The following is a 15,687-nucleotide window of genomic DNA, read 5'->3' on the forward strand; positions in this document are numbered from 1 at the left end:
AAAGATCATATCAACACACTATAATTCTTTGCTTACATACCAATCGTTTACGTTACATTACCTTGGATTACATTTGTATTGTTTTTTTCCCCAATGTAAATGGGATTCTTTGTGGCAGTCAATAAAAAGTAGGTGCTTTTGACCTTGTTTCACGCATTTTAATTGGAAAAAAATCTATTACAAAAAAGTGTGTATGATAAAAGGCTCATAACAAAAGCACTCCTCCATGTCAGTCTGACAGTCCCCACAATGCACAATACATATTCTATGAGCAACTGTGTGGTATATAGTAACATAAGCAAATATGTTAGACTGTACAAGACCAGTTTCTTGACCCCGCCTCTGTGTGTATAACAAGATACGGGAAGCACCTTTATTATTTTTTTCTCCTTTAAGATAAAAATATGAAAAACAGAAAATGAGGCATGAATACAAAGCTGACTGGTTTGTACAAGACTGGCTGGTCTTCTGTCATGGTCCTTCCCTAGGTCCATCATATACACCAAAACAACAGGCATACATCATCTTCTTCGGTGGCGCACCCTTTGTTTAGTTGAAAGGAGGTTTTCATCTATGGCTCCCAGGTGAATGTGTGGGTGCTTCAACCCCCCCCTCTTCATCCATCTCTCTGCCTCTCGGCTCTTCCTGCTCCTCCTGCCACCCCTCTCCTCGTTCCTTCTCTTCTTCGGAGGGTTTTCTGACTGCCTATAATGATGGGAAGACATCCTGAAGGGGTCCGTGGTGCAGACGTCATCATCAGAGCTTCCCCCGGTCGTTCTCCCAAGCAGCGCTCCTTCCCGTCTGGCTTGGGCTTCCCTCCTCAGCTTCTTCAACTCCCGTCTCTCTCTGCGTTTTTCTGGCCACGTCTTCCTCCTGCCGTCCCGGCTTCGTGCCTCCTGGCTCCTTCTCTTCCCCTGGGCTGGCTGATTCTCCTCCCCGCTCTCCACTGCTGGTTCGGACAAGTGCTGGTGCTCTGGAAGAGGCACTGAGCCAGCACTCGCAAGCTCTGGAAGCACAGACAACATGCTGGATGAAATTGTACATTTCTGTATAGTAAACTTATATGTTGGGCTTGGCGATATATCAATATTATATCAATATCATGATATAAGACTAGATATCATCTGGGATTTAGAATATTATGATATGGCATAAGTGTTGTCTTTTCCTGGTTTTGAAGGCTGCGTTAAAGTAAAGGGATGCATTTTTTTAAACTCATTAGACTGCTACAGCTGTTCTATTAAATGTCTCTACCTGCTTGGCCAATGCTAATCACGGTTTATTAAATAGCGTTGTGTGTAAATATCTCATGAAAGCACCAGTCATCATCCCAACAATATTGTCACAGTATCAACAGAGGTATTCAGTTAAAGATATTGTGATATCTGATTCTGTCCATATTTCCCAGCACTACTCCAACTCCACCCCGTGTTTGTTTATAAGAGCAAAATATGGATAAAAACCGGTAGCGACAGTGACTACGCATTCAGATGAAGTAAGCAAACAAGTATTTAAACAGAGTAGTCACAGCAGAGCGACTGTGATAAAGCTGTGTATGACTTGCAAAGTGAAATGGCTTCGTTTGTGCCACAAAGGGATGAGAACCAACTAACTTGTGCAACGTCATAATATTTATTGAAGCCTCTAAAGTGCAAATATAAACATAATGAGCAAGTGAATATAGTTTGTCAATATCAATATACATTCTCTGCTTCAAACTTTGTGAGAACAGTTTGGGGAAGGCCCTTTTCTGTTCCATCAAGGCATGGTTGGGTGAGTTTGGTGTGGAAGAACTTTACTAGCCTGCACAGAGCCCTGACATCAACCCCATCCAGCACCTTTGGGATGAACTAGAACAGAGATTGCAAGCCAAGCCCTCTCGTCCAATATCAGTGTCTGACCTCACAAATGCTCTTCTGGATGAATGGCCAAAAATGCCCACAGACACACTCCAAAATCTTATAGAAAACAAGATTCTCAGTTTTCCTTCCCAGAAGAGTGGAAGCTGTTCTAGTTGGAAATGTGGGAGCAGCTCCATATTAATGCCTATGGATCTAGGATGGGATGTCATAAAAGCTCCTGTAGGTGTAATGTGTAACTGTCCCAATACTTTTGTCCATGAGTGTATATGCAGAATAAGCAACACTGCCTGAGCAACAGCTAGAAACACATTGCTTATTCTGCATTAATATAGATGCACACTACAGCTAGTCTATGTTCACCTGCTCATTATGCATGGATGCTTATTTTGAGCTGTTGAAGCTTCAATAAATATTGACCTTGTACAAGTAAGGTGCCTCCACCTCCTTTATTTTGATTATCCTATATTCTGCATTGCTTTGAAGGCCTTTTCTCCCAGTTATCTTTTGGTGTAGTGCCGTGAAACAATTCAGTACATTTCACACAAAACCCGGCACAATGGCACACAATGTAAAATGCAATGTAGAGGTTGCCAGCAGTCTTCAGCAATGATCCCACTGTTAATTATTGTCTCACCATTATTGTGGTTATCAATTACAGATTTTTAAATGCTGCATATTACACCTTTAATATTTATATTAGCTGGTTTGTTTTGTACCAGTGCTGAACATTACCCAAGCATTCATAATGAAGAACCCACCTGTCTGCTTTATAGAGAGTACTTGACACTTTCATGTGTATATACAGCACAGGTGCTGTGTGTGAGACAAGTATGTTCATCCATTCACATGTATGTGTGTGCATGTGTGTGCATGTGCGTGATGTCACCTTTGGTTCTCCTCTGCATCCTGGTGTGATGCTGGACAATGTCCTCCTTGGTGTCGTAGTGACAAACATAGGGCAGGGAAGGAAACATCCCACTGACCATCCTCCTCCTAGTGCACTCCTGACACCGACAGAGAGAAAAACAGACACAGCAAGGAAGTTTGACAAAGGGCGAGATGAAAGGAGGAGGACAGATGCAGATCAGTGGAGAACAGCAAGGTCAGTGAAAAAGAGGCAGGGAGAAAGTGGTGGATGGGAAGAGACGAGGAAATTTCACATAGAAAGAGGGAGCAAGAGGGTGAGAGAGGGGGTAGGGATAAAACAGACTGATCAGAAAAATGAGGGGTGACAAATTAAGCATTGGAAAAAATTAAAATCAGAAGATTGTTAGTGAGGGAGGACAGAAAGATTAAGAGCAACAGGAAAGGTTTCCTGTTTCTGTTTGCTTACATAACCGTAATGTCCCTGAGCAGAACAGTTGTAGCAGTGAGCACGGTGTTTGGTGTGTTTGACGGAGCGGTCTGGCTGTGGCCTGAGGGGAGCCTCTGACTGGACCTGGAAAACAGTCCAGGCAAATGGAATTGTAATACATGGAAAAAGAAAATGGATGACAAGCCATGCCTTGTTAGCTAATGGTCGCTGATCTCACCTTCTGTAACACAAAATGTCAGGGTTCTCTATCTCTCTTTCAGGTATGGTCACATCACATAACTGTGAATCAGCTTTATCAGCTTTATCAATACTTGCCAAGGTATTCAAGCTGTGAAAATTACCAGGATAATATAACACGAATGATAAAAACGGTTTCTTCCTGCGGGATCAATTCTGGTCTCAAATTTTTAACAGAACTTTGGAAAGCTTAAGTGACTAATGTTTATTTGATCATGAACCAAAAAGAACCTTCTATGTTTAGAAGTTTTTTACACCCTGGTGATTTGGGAAGGCGAGGTGAGAAAGCACAAGCAGTCTTGGAAAAACTTCAATGAACTTGATGTTTCCAATTATTCCTGTTACTCCCCAGTAACTCACTGTCAAGTGGTACTGTCTCCATGTATCCGGGCAGGCCTGGGGAAAATGAAAGTAGAGAGGAGATTTATCCTGCTGAGCAAGAATACAAGAAAATATGACGAAACCACATTGTAAAATGAGCAACAGTTTGCCAAGCTCAAACAACACCTTATTAAAAGCCCACACATGCTCAAGGCTGAATATGTCAACACACAAATGACAAATGTCTTCAAAGCTCTTTCCAACAACACAGCACACAAACACAGGCATCAGACCTGAGGGCTAGTGGACAAACTCACATCAGAGAGGTGTCCTGTCATGCCACAGCGCTGGCAGTGCTGGCTCCATATGGGGGGCTCTCGGCAGGGCCTGAGGCCGTGTGAGGGGAGTCCACAGGTGGGGCAGTGTCGACCTGGACAGTCCCTCTGGATGTGGCCCTGGATCCCACACAGCACACAGGTGCGACACTTCTGTGCATACATACAATTTTTTTTTTGAGTAATTTCTGACTTTTTAAATCATCTTCTACCAAGAGAACATACAGGTCTCAGTGGGGCTGGGCAATGTATCCATATTATGTCGATATTGTAAAATGAGAACAGCTATTGTTTGGGGTTTTGGATATCATAATCCTGTGAAATGACACTCAAAAAATGACATATTTGTTAAAAAGCACTGCAATACAAAGGGTTGAATGCGAGATCACAATACAAGATGTTTGTTTAACATCATTTATTATCTCAATCATTATCAAACCCCTTGAGTCATTGTTTCTGTGGATGCTTAAAAAGCCTTTGATCAAACTCAATGGAAATATAAGTTTGAAATTCTGAAGAGATTTGGCTTTTGATCCAATTTTTTAGGTTGGGTTAAACTTTTGTATAAGACACCTATAGCCTCTGTCTTCACAAATGGTCTTAGGAAGCAACAGGAGGTACTGCCAAAGGAAGTTCGCTGCCCCCTCTCCTGTTTGCCCTGGTCCTATGAGTACACTTTGCAAGTAATCTTGGATTGTTAACCTTGATAACAGTGTGATCATGTCTGAGTAATATCTTTCTCTGTAACTGTGTGTGGGAAAACAGGAAAAGGGGGCTCTTAAGGGCTGGTCTAGACCTCAAACATTTCCCTAGAAGCAAAAGAATACTTGCAGCTTAAAGAATTACCAGCAATGACAACAACAGCTGGAATTTGGAAGGGAGCTGTCGTTTAAAAAAAAAAAAAAAAAAAAAGGATTTTTGTATTGCTAGAATTCCAAGAGAAGTGTTTGGGGAGCAGATAGTTAGCAGCTGGACGAATCCTCTTCACTTCAGCCCGAGAGCTAGGATCCTCTGCTGGGGGTCATGTGGACTAACCTTCACTTATCAGTAAAACTGGGGCTTATCAGGACTCTGTGCTGTTAAGGCAACATCAATCATCTGGGAATAAAAGTCATACCAAAAGCTGTACGCTAAAAATATTAACCGTTTGATAAAACATTGTAAAGAATATATGATAAGATGCAGTAATCTTCTGATATCCTTTCTTGGCAAAAGTAATCTTATTAACATGACAACTGTTCCGAAAATAATTTACCCTGTGTCTATGCTTTTTGTGATTTTCAAACCAAATGATAATAGAGACATCAATAAAGCAATGTCAGACTTCATTTGGACAGGGAGGAAACCCAAAATTAAATTGGAGATCTCACAACTCCGAAAAGAACAAGGTGGGTTGGGTTTTGCCAAGATGGAAAATTATGTACTATCTTACATGGCAGAATTATTTCTTCATGGGTGGCTGAACAAACTGGATTGCCTTGGCTATCTGCAAACCCTTTTCCTCTGTAAATCTATTAGAGAAGCGAGTGAGCGAGTGGCCAATTATAGTTAAGCACAATCTATTAATGATTTACATAATAAAGACAGTAGCTTAAGGAAAATCTTTAAGAAAACACACCCGATAGATGGCCTTACAACATTGGTGGATAATTCAGATTTATCAGTAGAGGACAAGAAGCAGTTATAAAGTGACTTTATGATCAGCACAATATAACCACCAAGGATTTTCACAAATATTTACAAGTCAGGCACTATAAATACAAGAAAAAAAATACTCTCAATTTCTTTGATGATTTCTTAGATTTTTCTTCTGGACCCTCAAATGTATGAAAAACTTGTATCAAAATTTTATTCTGAGTGACAAAAATTTATCTAGTATAGACTTGCACCATTGAGAACATCTTGGCGTACACTGCTTAAGGAGGCAATGGTAAAATAATATTTTACATAAGATCTACATATCTTTATATAGTATACAGCAGGTGCTTCTCCAAATTGTCCCAAATGCAAAATGATTATTGGAACCAGACTAAATCTTGTGAGTCCAAAACAATTTAATTATTCTGGAGAGAAATATGTAAAGAAATGAGCATGGTGATAGTGCAAGTATATCATGCTATATCTATCTGTATATCTATATCTATATATGTATATCGATGTATATCTACATAAAGATACACAGATATATATTTTATGATATATCTATCTATCTATATATATATATATACATACATACATACTTATACTTATATATATATATATATATATATATATATATATATATGTGTGTGTGTGTATGTATATATGTGTGTGTGTGTGTATATACTGTATACACACACACACACACACACACACACACACACATACATATATATATATATATACACTACTCACAAAAAGTTAGGGATATTCGGCTTTCGGGTGAAATTTCAGGATGAACCTAAAATGCATTATAACCTTTACAGGTGAACTTAATGTGACCTTCTGTAAACTTTTGAATGCACATGTCCAACTGTTCAATGTTTCAGTACTTTTTGCACAAGTTGCTGTTCTCTAACAAGGAGTTTAACGGCAAAATTCACATCAGGTGTTTGATGCTCCAGCTCATCGAGGTCGTATCATTAGGGAACGGCTGCTGGAGACTGGGGTACCTCAAATGGAGTGGCCTGCACTTTCTCCAGACCTGAATCCCATAGAAAACCTATGGGATCAGCTGAGTCGCCATGTAGAGGCTCGGAGCTCTGTAGCCCAGAACCTCAATGTCCTGAGGGCCGCCCTTCAAGAAGAGTGGGATGCCATGCCTCAGCAGACAATAAGTCGACTTGTGAACAGCATGAGACGTCGTTGTCAAGCTGTAATTGATGCTCAAGGGCACATGACAAGTTATTGACACTGACATTTTTTGTTGTGGTATACCCACCACTGTTGTTGGCTTTTGTTTCAAGAAATTGTTTGAGATGAGGAAATCACTAGTGTATGCTTCTACTTAAACAGGGTATATGCAGGAATCTTGAAGTTAATTTTAATACCTTTTTAAGACTTTTTCAAGACCCTTTCAATATTTTTAATACCTCACCGCACAACAACGGAGTACTTTTTACCATGGATCTTTTTCAGCACAGAGGAGATACTGTATGTTGCTCAAACACTCAGTATGTAGTGTTAGTGTATGTTTATGAGTGGTAGAACATAATAAATTATCTTGAAGGAGTAGATGCTAAATTATTATTTGTTTTAAAAATGTAAATTAATTATCAAACGGACCTAACAATTCAACTACCATGAGCAGTACTATGCATGTGATAACATGGATTGAAAAATAATCCGAAGTGATACCTCTTCTCTGAATAGACAAGCTAAGCCAGTGTGCCGCTGTTAGCCAGTGAAAATAGAGCGGAGTGGCAACTCTTCGCTTTGTTACACAATCTATGTCAGTGCGCTGCTGTCTTGGAAAGTTTCTTTGTCTTTTGGACTCGTACGGTGCGGTGCAGTTGTTGTAATGTTTTTTCTTGGTGGTGCAGGTGCAGGTGAAACGACTGGAGGGGTTGTGCCACCCAGATTTGCTTCCCTCCATGTAGTTCTCCCCAGACATACGTTCATATTCCACACAAAACAGCATTTCATTCAAATTATGTCAAATTCCGCGTTAAAAATAGATTCCTTTTTATTTGGCTAATTCCGCGATTCCGTCCGCGATTCGGCCCTAGTTAAGCTGAACGCATGGATTCATGTAACATTTCAGTGCGTTCGTAATATGCACTGGGAGTGCCAGAGCGTACTTTGTGTTTCTGAATTTCGACCGCCTGCTCGCTGTGGCGCTCTCAGAGACAATTTACAAACAAACCCACAATAGCCTTGCTTTTTATGTACCTGTTCATCTTTGTTTTTTAATAAAAAGGAATAAATTCACACACTTTTACGATGTTTTTGGGAATCAAACTCTTGGACAGCTAATTCAGAAAAACATACTTTCAAAATTTAAGACTTTATAAAGTCGTGATACGACTTTTTAATACTTTTTAAGGGTCTTAATTTTCCCAAAATTGATTTATCACCTTTTAATACTTTTCAAAACCCCGCGGATACCCTGTTAAATGCCCTACTTTCATGATATAATATCACTGTAGCGTGAACTTTTTACATTTTCCATAAATTTCACCCAAAAGCCAAATTTCCCTAACTTTTTGTGAGTAGTGTGTGTGTGTGTATATATATATACACACACACACACATATATATGAAGATATACTGTATATATGTAGACAGACAGAGAGACGACAGACAGGCACAGATAGATAGAGCTTAGTAACCCCTCAATGACAGTATGAATATTATCCAGAGTGATAGGGAAGTAGGGTGAATGTGTTTCTTTACCTTGCGGATGGGACAGCTTTTGGCTAGGTGTCCTGTCTTGTTGCAGCAGTGACACATCAAAGAGAGGCCAGGCATGTAGTAGCGGCTAGGGAGCAACTGGTCAACGCCCTGCTAAATAATAAATATGACTGAACAGAGACATGACAGATATCCCAGAAAAGCCAATTACATGAGCCCACAAACTTGCGTTAACACTGCAATGGAGACTGCAGCCAGATGTAACTCTTTTGAGAAGTTACTGTAAATTGTGACTCAAGACAAACTCTTTTCTTTCCTCCAGTATGATTTCATAAATCCAAATTGAGCCTTTTATGACTCAGAGCTTATCTTTACTCTTTAGGAAGTATTCAGGGAAATGATCATTCAACTTCACCTTGAGGTATTAGGGATCCAAACTGTGATTTCTAAAATTTTCTTAAAATCATTGCCATGTACTTTTTTAATAGTCATGTACATTTTTTCTCAAAATGTGTACATTTTGTATCTATCCTAAACCTTGAAATTTGGTGATACAATGTGAAAAACTCATGAGTCAAATAAAGAAACTGACTGCTACTCAAGTGATATTTGCCTGCATATTTGCCATGATCAAATGTAACAGTAGCAGGTGCATATTTCCCTGAATAATCTACCTGTGCCAGTGTTAGTGTAAATTTGATGGTTGCTGATAGACTGTTACCTTGTCTTTGTCTGATACAGCCCAGGGATGATCGACTGATTTTAGGTTCTGACCTACGATGGAGAGAGAACAAAGAGAACATTAAATAAACACCCACTAATTCTACTGCCAGAAGACAGGCTGTGTGGCTCTCATGCACTGACATTTATTGAACTGTTACACAAACAAACGAGAAAGCCATTTTTTACAAAAAAAAAAAAGAAAAAAAAAAGAGACTGATAAAGACCTCTCTTTCAAAAGCAAAAACATGCAAAACCACTAGTCAACAGGAGATCCACATGGCTTTCAGGTCTCAAAGAGTCAATGAGTAACACCTTAGTCTTTTCAGAATAACTGCTACTAAGGTACAACAAGACACTTAAAAGAGCAGTTCACCCAAAATACAAAGATGTTTTCTTATTTACACTTTGTGCAATGTGTCTACCCAGATACGTTCTGTGTGATTTAGTGAGGTCACTCCCAACCTCTCCTGTCTCCCTTTACCCCAACACACTTGGGCTGTGAAGAACTCAACACAAAATCATTCCAAAAACAATGACATAGACACATGACATACACTACAACCCTCAGAGATAGGAGGGAGGAAAGGGGAGAGGGGTTTCACTGGGGACTATTTCTGGCCAACAACACTGTCAAACTGTATCCATCCACACCAGATAAGGGCAGAGCTGCAAAACAGTAAAGAGCACAGTAAACTGGAAAACTTCACCAAATCATACAGAAACTGAAGAATACATTGCATTAAGTGTAAGTTTTTTAATTGTTTTTCTTTTGCATTTTGGATGAACTGCATTTCACCTTACTGTCATTTAATTTTGAGATTTTTTTTAAGTTAATTAATCTCAAGTCCACTGTCACTCTTACACCTGGGAACTCACTGTTTGTCAAAGACTATTGTCTTATGTTCTACAGAACACTTTCAATAAAATAATTCAAATAGATACCCAGAGTTAGTCAAGCGTTTCAAGTAATAGTTAAACCTCAAATTAAAATTCGACATGATTTATGAAACGTAATTACAAACACCACAGGGGATGTGAAGATGTCACTGCTTTAAAATTGTTCAGGAGGAAAGAAATCCTAATTTCAAAGTGCTCTGCTGCAATTTCCATTTGTAAAGTGCAGAGTAGCAGAAACAATTGCATTTTAGAATTCATGTGCAAAGTACATAATCCAAAATAACCAGTCCTGTGCCACTGTGTTACAAACTGTGCTAGATTTAGCAAGATAAATACAGCACAGGCACATTTGTCTCAAATGTTCATAGTGTAAACAACACTCATGACTATTTTATGACTAAAAAGAACCTCAAAAAATCTGGGAAATCACTTTTGACCAGATGCTGGTATGGACAGCTGAACCATAGAGTTAAAAAGAATTAAATAAAAATTTTTTAAAAAGCACATATTGACACAACTATGATATGATTCGCGGTTTTATTGGGAATGCTAATTTTTGCATCAATTTTCATTTTCCCTGAAAAAAAAATTAAAAGATGAAATGATAATTTGTGCTCCTCTTTCTGAACTATGGGCACTGCATGAAATTAAGTTTGCTCAAGTCAAGGCAGGTGATTTTGGGAGCAGGCCACTTTAATTTCTTTTTTCCCCAATTCTTTACTATAAGTAGTGGTTCCCAAACGAGTCCTCAAGCACCACCTGTCCTGCAGGTTTTTGTTTCAGCTCTACTCTTTCATCCCTGATGCATTTAAGGGCTTCGTGCTGATCGGTTCAAACACATCTACCTGAACAGGACATGCTTAAAGGTGCATGGGCCTTAATTGGGTCAGGTGTACAAGAGTAGAGCTGAAACAAAAATCTGCAGGACTGGGCAGGGAACCACTTTGAGAAGATTTCATCAAGTACACAAAAATAGCCTTGCAGTTACACAGATCATTAGAAGTCTGTAACGAATAAGCAGCATGAGATGAAACCTTAGCTTCTCATTATCCTATATGGTTTGTTGTAAGTCACCCTGGGAAATGTAAGAAATCCGTAACCGAAGCAGCATTGTTTAATTTATTTGTTTATATTACTTAACTTTTATTTATACAGATAATCTCATTGAGATAAAATGTCTCATTCTCGAGACCTATCCACATCTTACTTAAGTGGGTCCACTAAAAAAAGTTAATCACAACTCTATACTGAACATCATACATTGATAGTGAACAGTGTAAGAGTATCTGAGGGTGTTTTTCCCTGTAAAGATGGCACTGAGGAGCACCCTTATTATCAGTATCATCACTATAACCATTACAAGCTCTGCTGTGATAGAGTGTGGTGAGCTGCCTGCAGCGCAACAGCACACAGTCCATAATTTAAGAGTTATGATGACCAGCAAGACATGCAAATCACTGACTGTCAACCTAGGTGTATTGTCCATAGTCAATCATAACATTCACTATTTTTCAAAAGTGTGAGACAATGGCAGAATTTGTCCTTGCTCCCATCTGCAAATAAAGCACATTAATTAAATGATGGTTTACCAAGGACAACATACTGAACTCTTTCTCACATTGTATGCATGAAATTTCTGTAGAATCCTAGATTTCCTGTTGCCAGAAAGATTTTTTTTTAAATTGATCTCCAATATCAAAACTGCACTGCACATGTGAGGAATAAATCATGGTTTAATTCACCACAATTTATGCTCATCATAAAATGTTATATTGCATATCAGTCATATAATATCACTATATGACTAGATATCATTAGATATCATTTGGTCTTTCATTAAAATCACACTGAAATAATTCTTCTTGGTTACCATAATACACAATGGCTGAATTAATAATAAAAGCCAGAGTGTAGTCTAATTAATATCTAAGAAAATAAAACCTGAATCAAGTTATTTAAACATTGTGCAGACTGATTAACTTGCATCAAGGCCAATGCTGAGAGGCTGAAGAAGAGCCACTACCTCCCATTGTTCTTAAGTGAACTCCTCCGGCCTTGCAAGACTACCCTCAGAGGGTCATCACTATAAATGAGAACCACTTACACGAGCACGTCTGCACATTGTTCACTGATGAAGTCAACAGGCAAGTATTTGCACATCTTCCACATACATATCTACATTCAACATACCTCTATTCATGTACTCATTTCACATACATACATATACGCAGACATGAAGTTTGAAAAACTCTATAAATTTACCAAACCAAAACCACCAGGGGGTGTTTCAGACATGAAAAAGTACAAAATTAAAATAACTAAAAAAAGCGAGCTCTGAGCCTGCCAGGTTCCTCAGCAATGTCAAGCTGCCACTGGGAGGCTCCAGGTCAGTTCTGAGAAAAGTTAATAAGTCTGTGAGGCTACGCTCACACAGCCGGTGCCAAGTGGCCTTGATGTGACACAGATCTGATTTGTCTGACAGTCTGAACAGTAGGGCTGGGACGACATGCTTATCTCCCGATTTGATGCTTTCACAATACTTGGGTGCCGTGTATGTATTGTCATTCTACAAGTATTATGATTCACAATTTATTATTTATTGCAATTTGTGTTTATCAATTATCCTCTTCTCCATTGTGGAAATTGCTCAGAAACTCCCCTTTATTCTCAGTACACGTAGCCTACCTTTGGAGCAATATTTAGCCCCCCTGCCGACAACCTAGCAAAATATGAATAGCACCAACAACCAGAGGGAGACAGTGAGGTTACAAATTTAATAGATATATGGGAAGATGCTTCAATCCAAGCCCCTTTTTGTATCCTCCTCTCCCTCAGCCTGAACACAATGCCACCACACCACAGAACACTATTTTGGAAATGAATTCCTGCACCACTATTTCATTCTTTGTTATGACGGACTGTTACACCGATGTCATTTTTTATTCAGTCACTGTGTGAATGTAGCCTAGTAACAATTCAAGTTTCTAGACCTTCCTTACTAGTGGGGGTTCAGCGACAAGTGAAGTGATAAAGGACTAAAAATATTTATTTATAAATTATTTATAAATATTTAATATGTTTTCTCAGTCACAGTGGTTGTAACTGAACCTAACATTATACAAAGAGAAAGTCTTTTGTGAAGTTCTGTGATGACGAGTGAACTCCTTCTGTGTGGGAACAGGGGCAATGTGTTTTCAGACCTCTGGAGAGCTGCAGCCTACATCAGACAATGGGTCCTCATAGATGACCAGTTTGTCCTCTCTTTATCTTAACATGTGTTCCACCATCGCCACCAGGACCACCAACACACTTTATATTGTTTGTTGTAGGCTGGTCTGCACCTGGGTGCACCTGAGTAAATGAAACAGTTACTGTGTACTTCTACACTTCATTATTAACAGGAACAACACTGCCTAACTTAATGCAAAATAGGAATCAATCTTTAGCATGTCACATGTTTACCAATGAATGTAATGCACACTAATGCAAATGCAGTTCTTTATGAACTGTCCTAACAGCAAAAGTTTTTGACACCAAATCAAAGCATGTTTTTTTAATAGTCTTCGTCAAGGTCTTGGTTTGTCAGTGTGGTATTCTGGAGGGAATTTGATCATTTCTTCATTTCTTATCACTTAACAATTGATAGAAATGGTCAAATTTTGCACCAAATCTGTGTAACAAATGGTATTAACTCAAAAACTGCTGCAACAACCTATGAGACAACAACTTATGCATGGGAATGGCCATCACATCCTTGGATTATAATGTTGTAACCCTTACACACTCTAAATAAATAAATAAACATATGCCTAGAAATGTTTATTACAGATTTATGACTACAAAAACTTGACACACAGTGCTGAGCTGCAACTGAAAATTTACCTCAGGTCCCCAGCTTTCAGATGATCAATGCAACCTCTATGTGGCAGCTACTGTCGAACTTTTATCTCTCCCTGAAAATTGCCTTATGCTTCCATCAGAACCAGATTTTTAGTGATTATTCCTCCGCAAAACTGTGGTAAAGTCATTTCCCCGGTTAACACACATGGTGGAAAAGTCGGCAACACTTTAACTTCAAAAATACAGACACTGTCACTTTTAAAGTTGGCTGTTAGAAATCAATGTGTGGAATTTAGTTTAATTATCGTACTTTCAGTTTGATTTTATTTGTAATATTCCCACATACTGTACAGTGCTGACAGTTGTCCAGTTTAAAACTAACTGGGCTGGGACTTCAAGTTGACAAACCCCAATCCTGTCTGTCTAGCTGGGAGTCAGTGATATGCAAAATGGAAATGTTTTAGCACTCTCAAATTAGATGAATTAACTGGTTAATTCTGCTGCATACAGGTAAAGGTATAATCACCTTCATTTCCAGAGTGACAGTCATCATCCTCAGAGTTGCTGCTGCTGCTCCAGTAGCCCAGGTTGAGCTGGATGCTGGCGTCTCCCTCCTGCTCCTCTCCTCCCAGGATCATCCACTCCTCGATGGGCTCCTCCTGCTCCTGCTCCTGCTCCTGCCCCGAGTCCGGGTCAGAGCAGGGGGCTGGCCCCGGGCTGCCGTCCCGCTGAGCCCCTCCAGTGGAGACACAGAAGGCCAGGACCAGAGGAGGAGAGCCGGTCCTGCTGCTCTCACGGCCGCTGTGACGCTGCTGGTGCCTGAACATAAACTCAAATTCACCTCCCGAGCTGCTGCAGTCCTCAACGAAGAAGCGCTCGTCTTCATCACCTTCCCTCTCTGCGTCCTCATCCTCGCTCTGCTGAAGGTGGTCCATCATCCAACCTGGTGGCAGAGGCTCTGCGGCTGAACAGCGCCATCCAGCGGCCTCTCACAGGTATGACATCCTCCAGGCTCCACTCAGCTCGCGTTACCACAGCCCTGTGTGTGACTCGTGGCTGGCTACAACAGCTAACATTTGGCCCAGCTTCTCTAAGAACAGGTTAGATGTGTCGAGTTAGGTCGCTAAGTAGCTAACGTTAGCTACTTCTTTAAAAATGTCTTGGCACGTGGGCCAGGTTCACGCGCTCAAACACTGTTAACTAACCACGCAGCCGAGGCAGTCTCCCGCAAAACCACAATGACCCGAGAATGTAAGTCACTAAGTGCAAAACGGCGGCATTTATGTGATTTTACCGCTTCCAACCCCCTGTAACAGTACCTCGACCACGGTGACGCACAGCCGACAGTGTTGTTTACATGTTTGAAGCGCTTTTCCGGGGTTTCCGGACGGCTGCCGGCAGGGGAAAAAAATGTTGGACAACCAAAACGAAACCCAGATACTAAAGCGGGCGTGAGGACTATTATGTATCATGAATCCAGAGGCGAATCAAGGATTAAACGTTTAGGTTGGCTCAGCCCCTGATGAGAATGTGACATGCATAGACCAGTAGTACTAGTAGTAGTAGTATTTTAGGGATGCTGAGTTTAACTTTAGGTGTGCAGAATACAGGAAAGGTTAAGACAACTTCAAAAGACAGATACACAAAGTGTGAGTTTTAACATTTGCAACATAAGTCGAAATTGTCAGCCTCTTTATTTCTTCAGCAGTTTCACTGAGCTTTGATTCGTCACTGAAATTCATCATCATCATCATCGTCGTCGTCGTCACGGTTTACTCAGCCACACAAGAACACTATTATGAGAACATCCCTGCCTCATCCCTTA

General features: G+C 40.0%; 1 protein-coding gene across 4 annotated transcripts; it reads right to left on the reverse strand.

Annotated features, from left to right (window-relative positions):
* Positions 1-142: 142 nt before the first annotated feature.
* Positions 143-15,229, reverse strand: LOC115367109 (zinc finger CCHC domain-containing protein 7-like). 4 transcript variants are annotated; one of them, XM_030062841.1, is made up of 8 exons: positions 14,389-15,229; positions 9,124-9,176; positions 8,445-8,552; positions 4,053-4,190; positions 3,775-3,810; positions 3,196-3,300; positions 2,749-2,866; positions 143-1,006 (listed from the first exon to the last, which is right to left on the reverse strand). In XM_030062841.1, the coding sequence occupies exons 1-8, from the start codon at positions 14,798-14,800 to the stop codon at positions 522-524; spliced, it is 1,455 nt and encodes a 484-aa protein (XP_029918701.1). In that variant the 5' UTR covers positions 14,801-15,229; the 3' UTR covers positions 143-521. The 4 variants fall into 4 exon arrangements, with proteins under 4 accessions (XP_029918701.1, XP_029918699.1, XP_029918700.1 ...); XM_030062839.1 differs by having other exon boundaries at positions 4,053-4,223; XM_030062840.1 differs by having other exon boundaries at positions 8,445-8,555.
* Positions 15,230-15,687: the final 458 nt, after the last annotated feature.

Source organism: Myripristis murdjan, chromosome 10 (assembly GCF_902150065.1).
Source record: "Myripristis murdjan chromosome 10, fMyrMur1.1, whole genome shotgun sequence".
Lineage (NCBI taxonomy): Eukaryota > Metazoa > Chordata > Actinopteri > Holocentriformes > Holocentridae > Myripristis > Myripristis murdjan.

Bases quoted from the DNA above. Each gene is read 5' to 3' on its own strand.
- LOC115367109 (XM_030062838.1), bottom strand. From the start codon at position 14,800: ATGATGGACCACCTTCAGCAGAGCGAGGATGAGGACGCAGAGAGGGAA. The intron at 4,224-8,444 runs GTAAAGAAACAC...ATGTATGCACAG, and splicing joins AAAGCTGTCCCATCCGCAAG to AAGTGTCGCACCTGTGTGCT. The intron at 3,811-4,052 runs GTGAGTTTGTCC...CATTTTCCCCAG, and splicing joins TGACAGGACACCTCTCTGAT to GCCTGCCCGGATACATGGAG.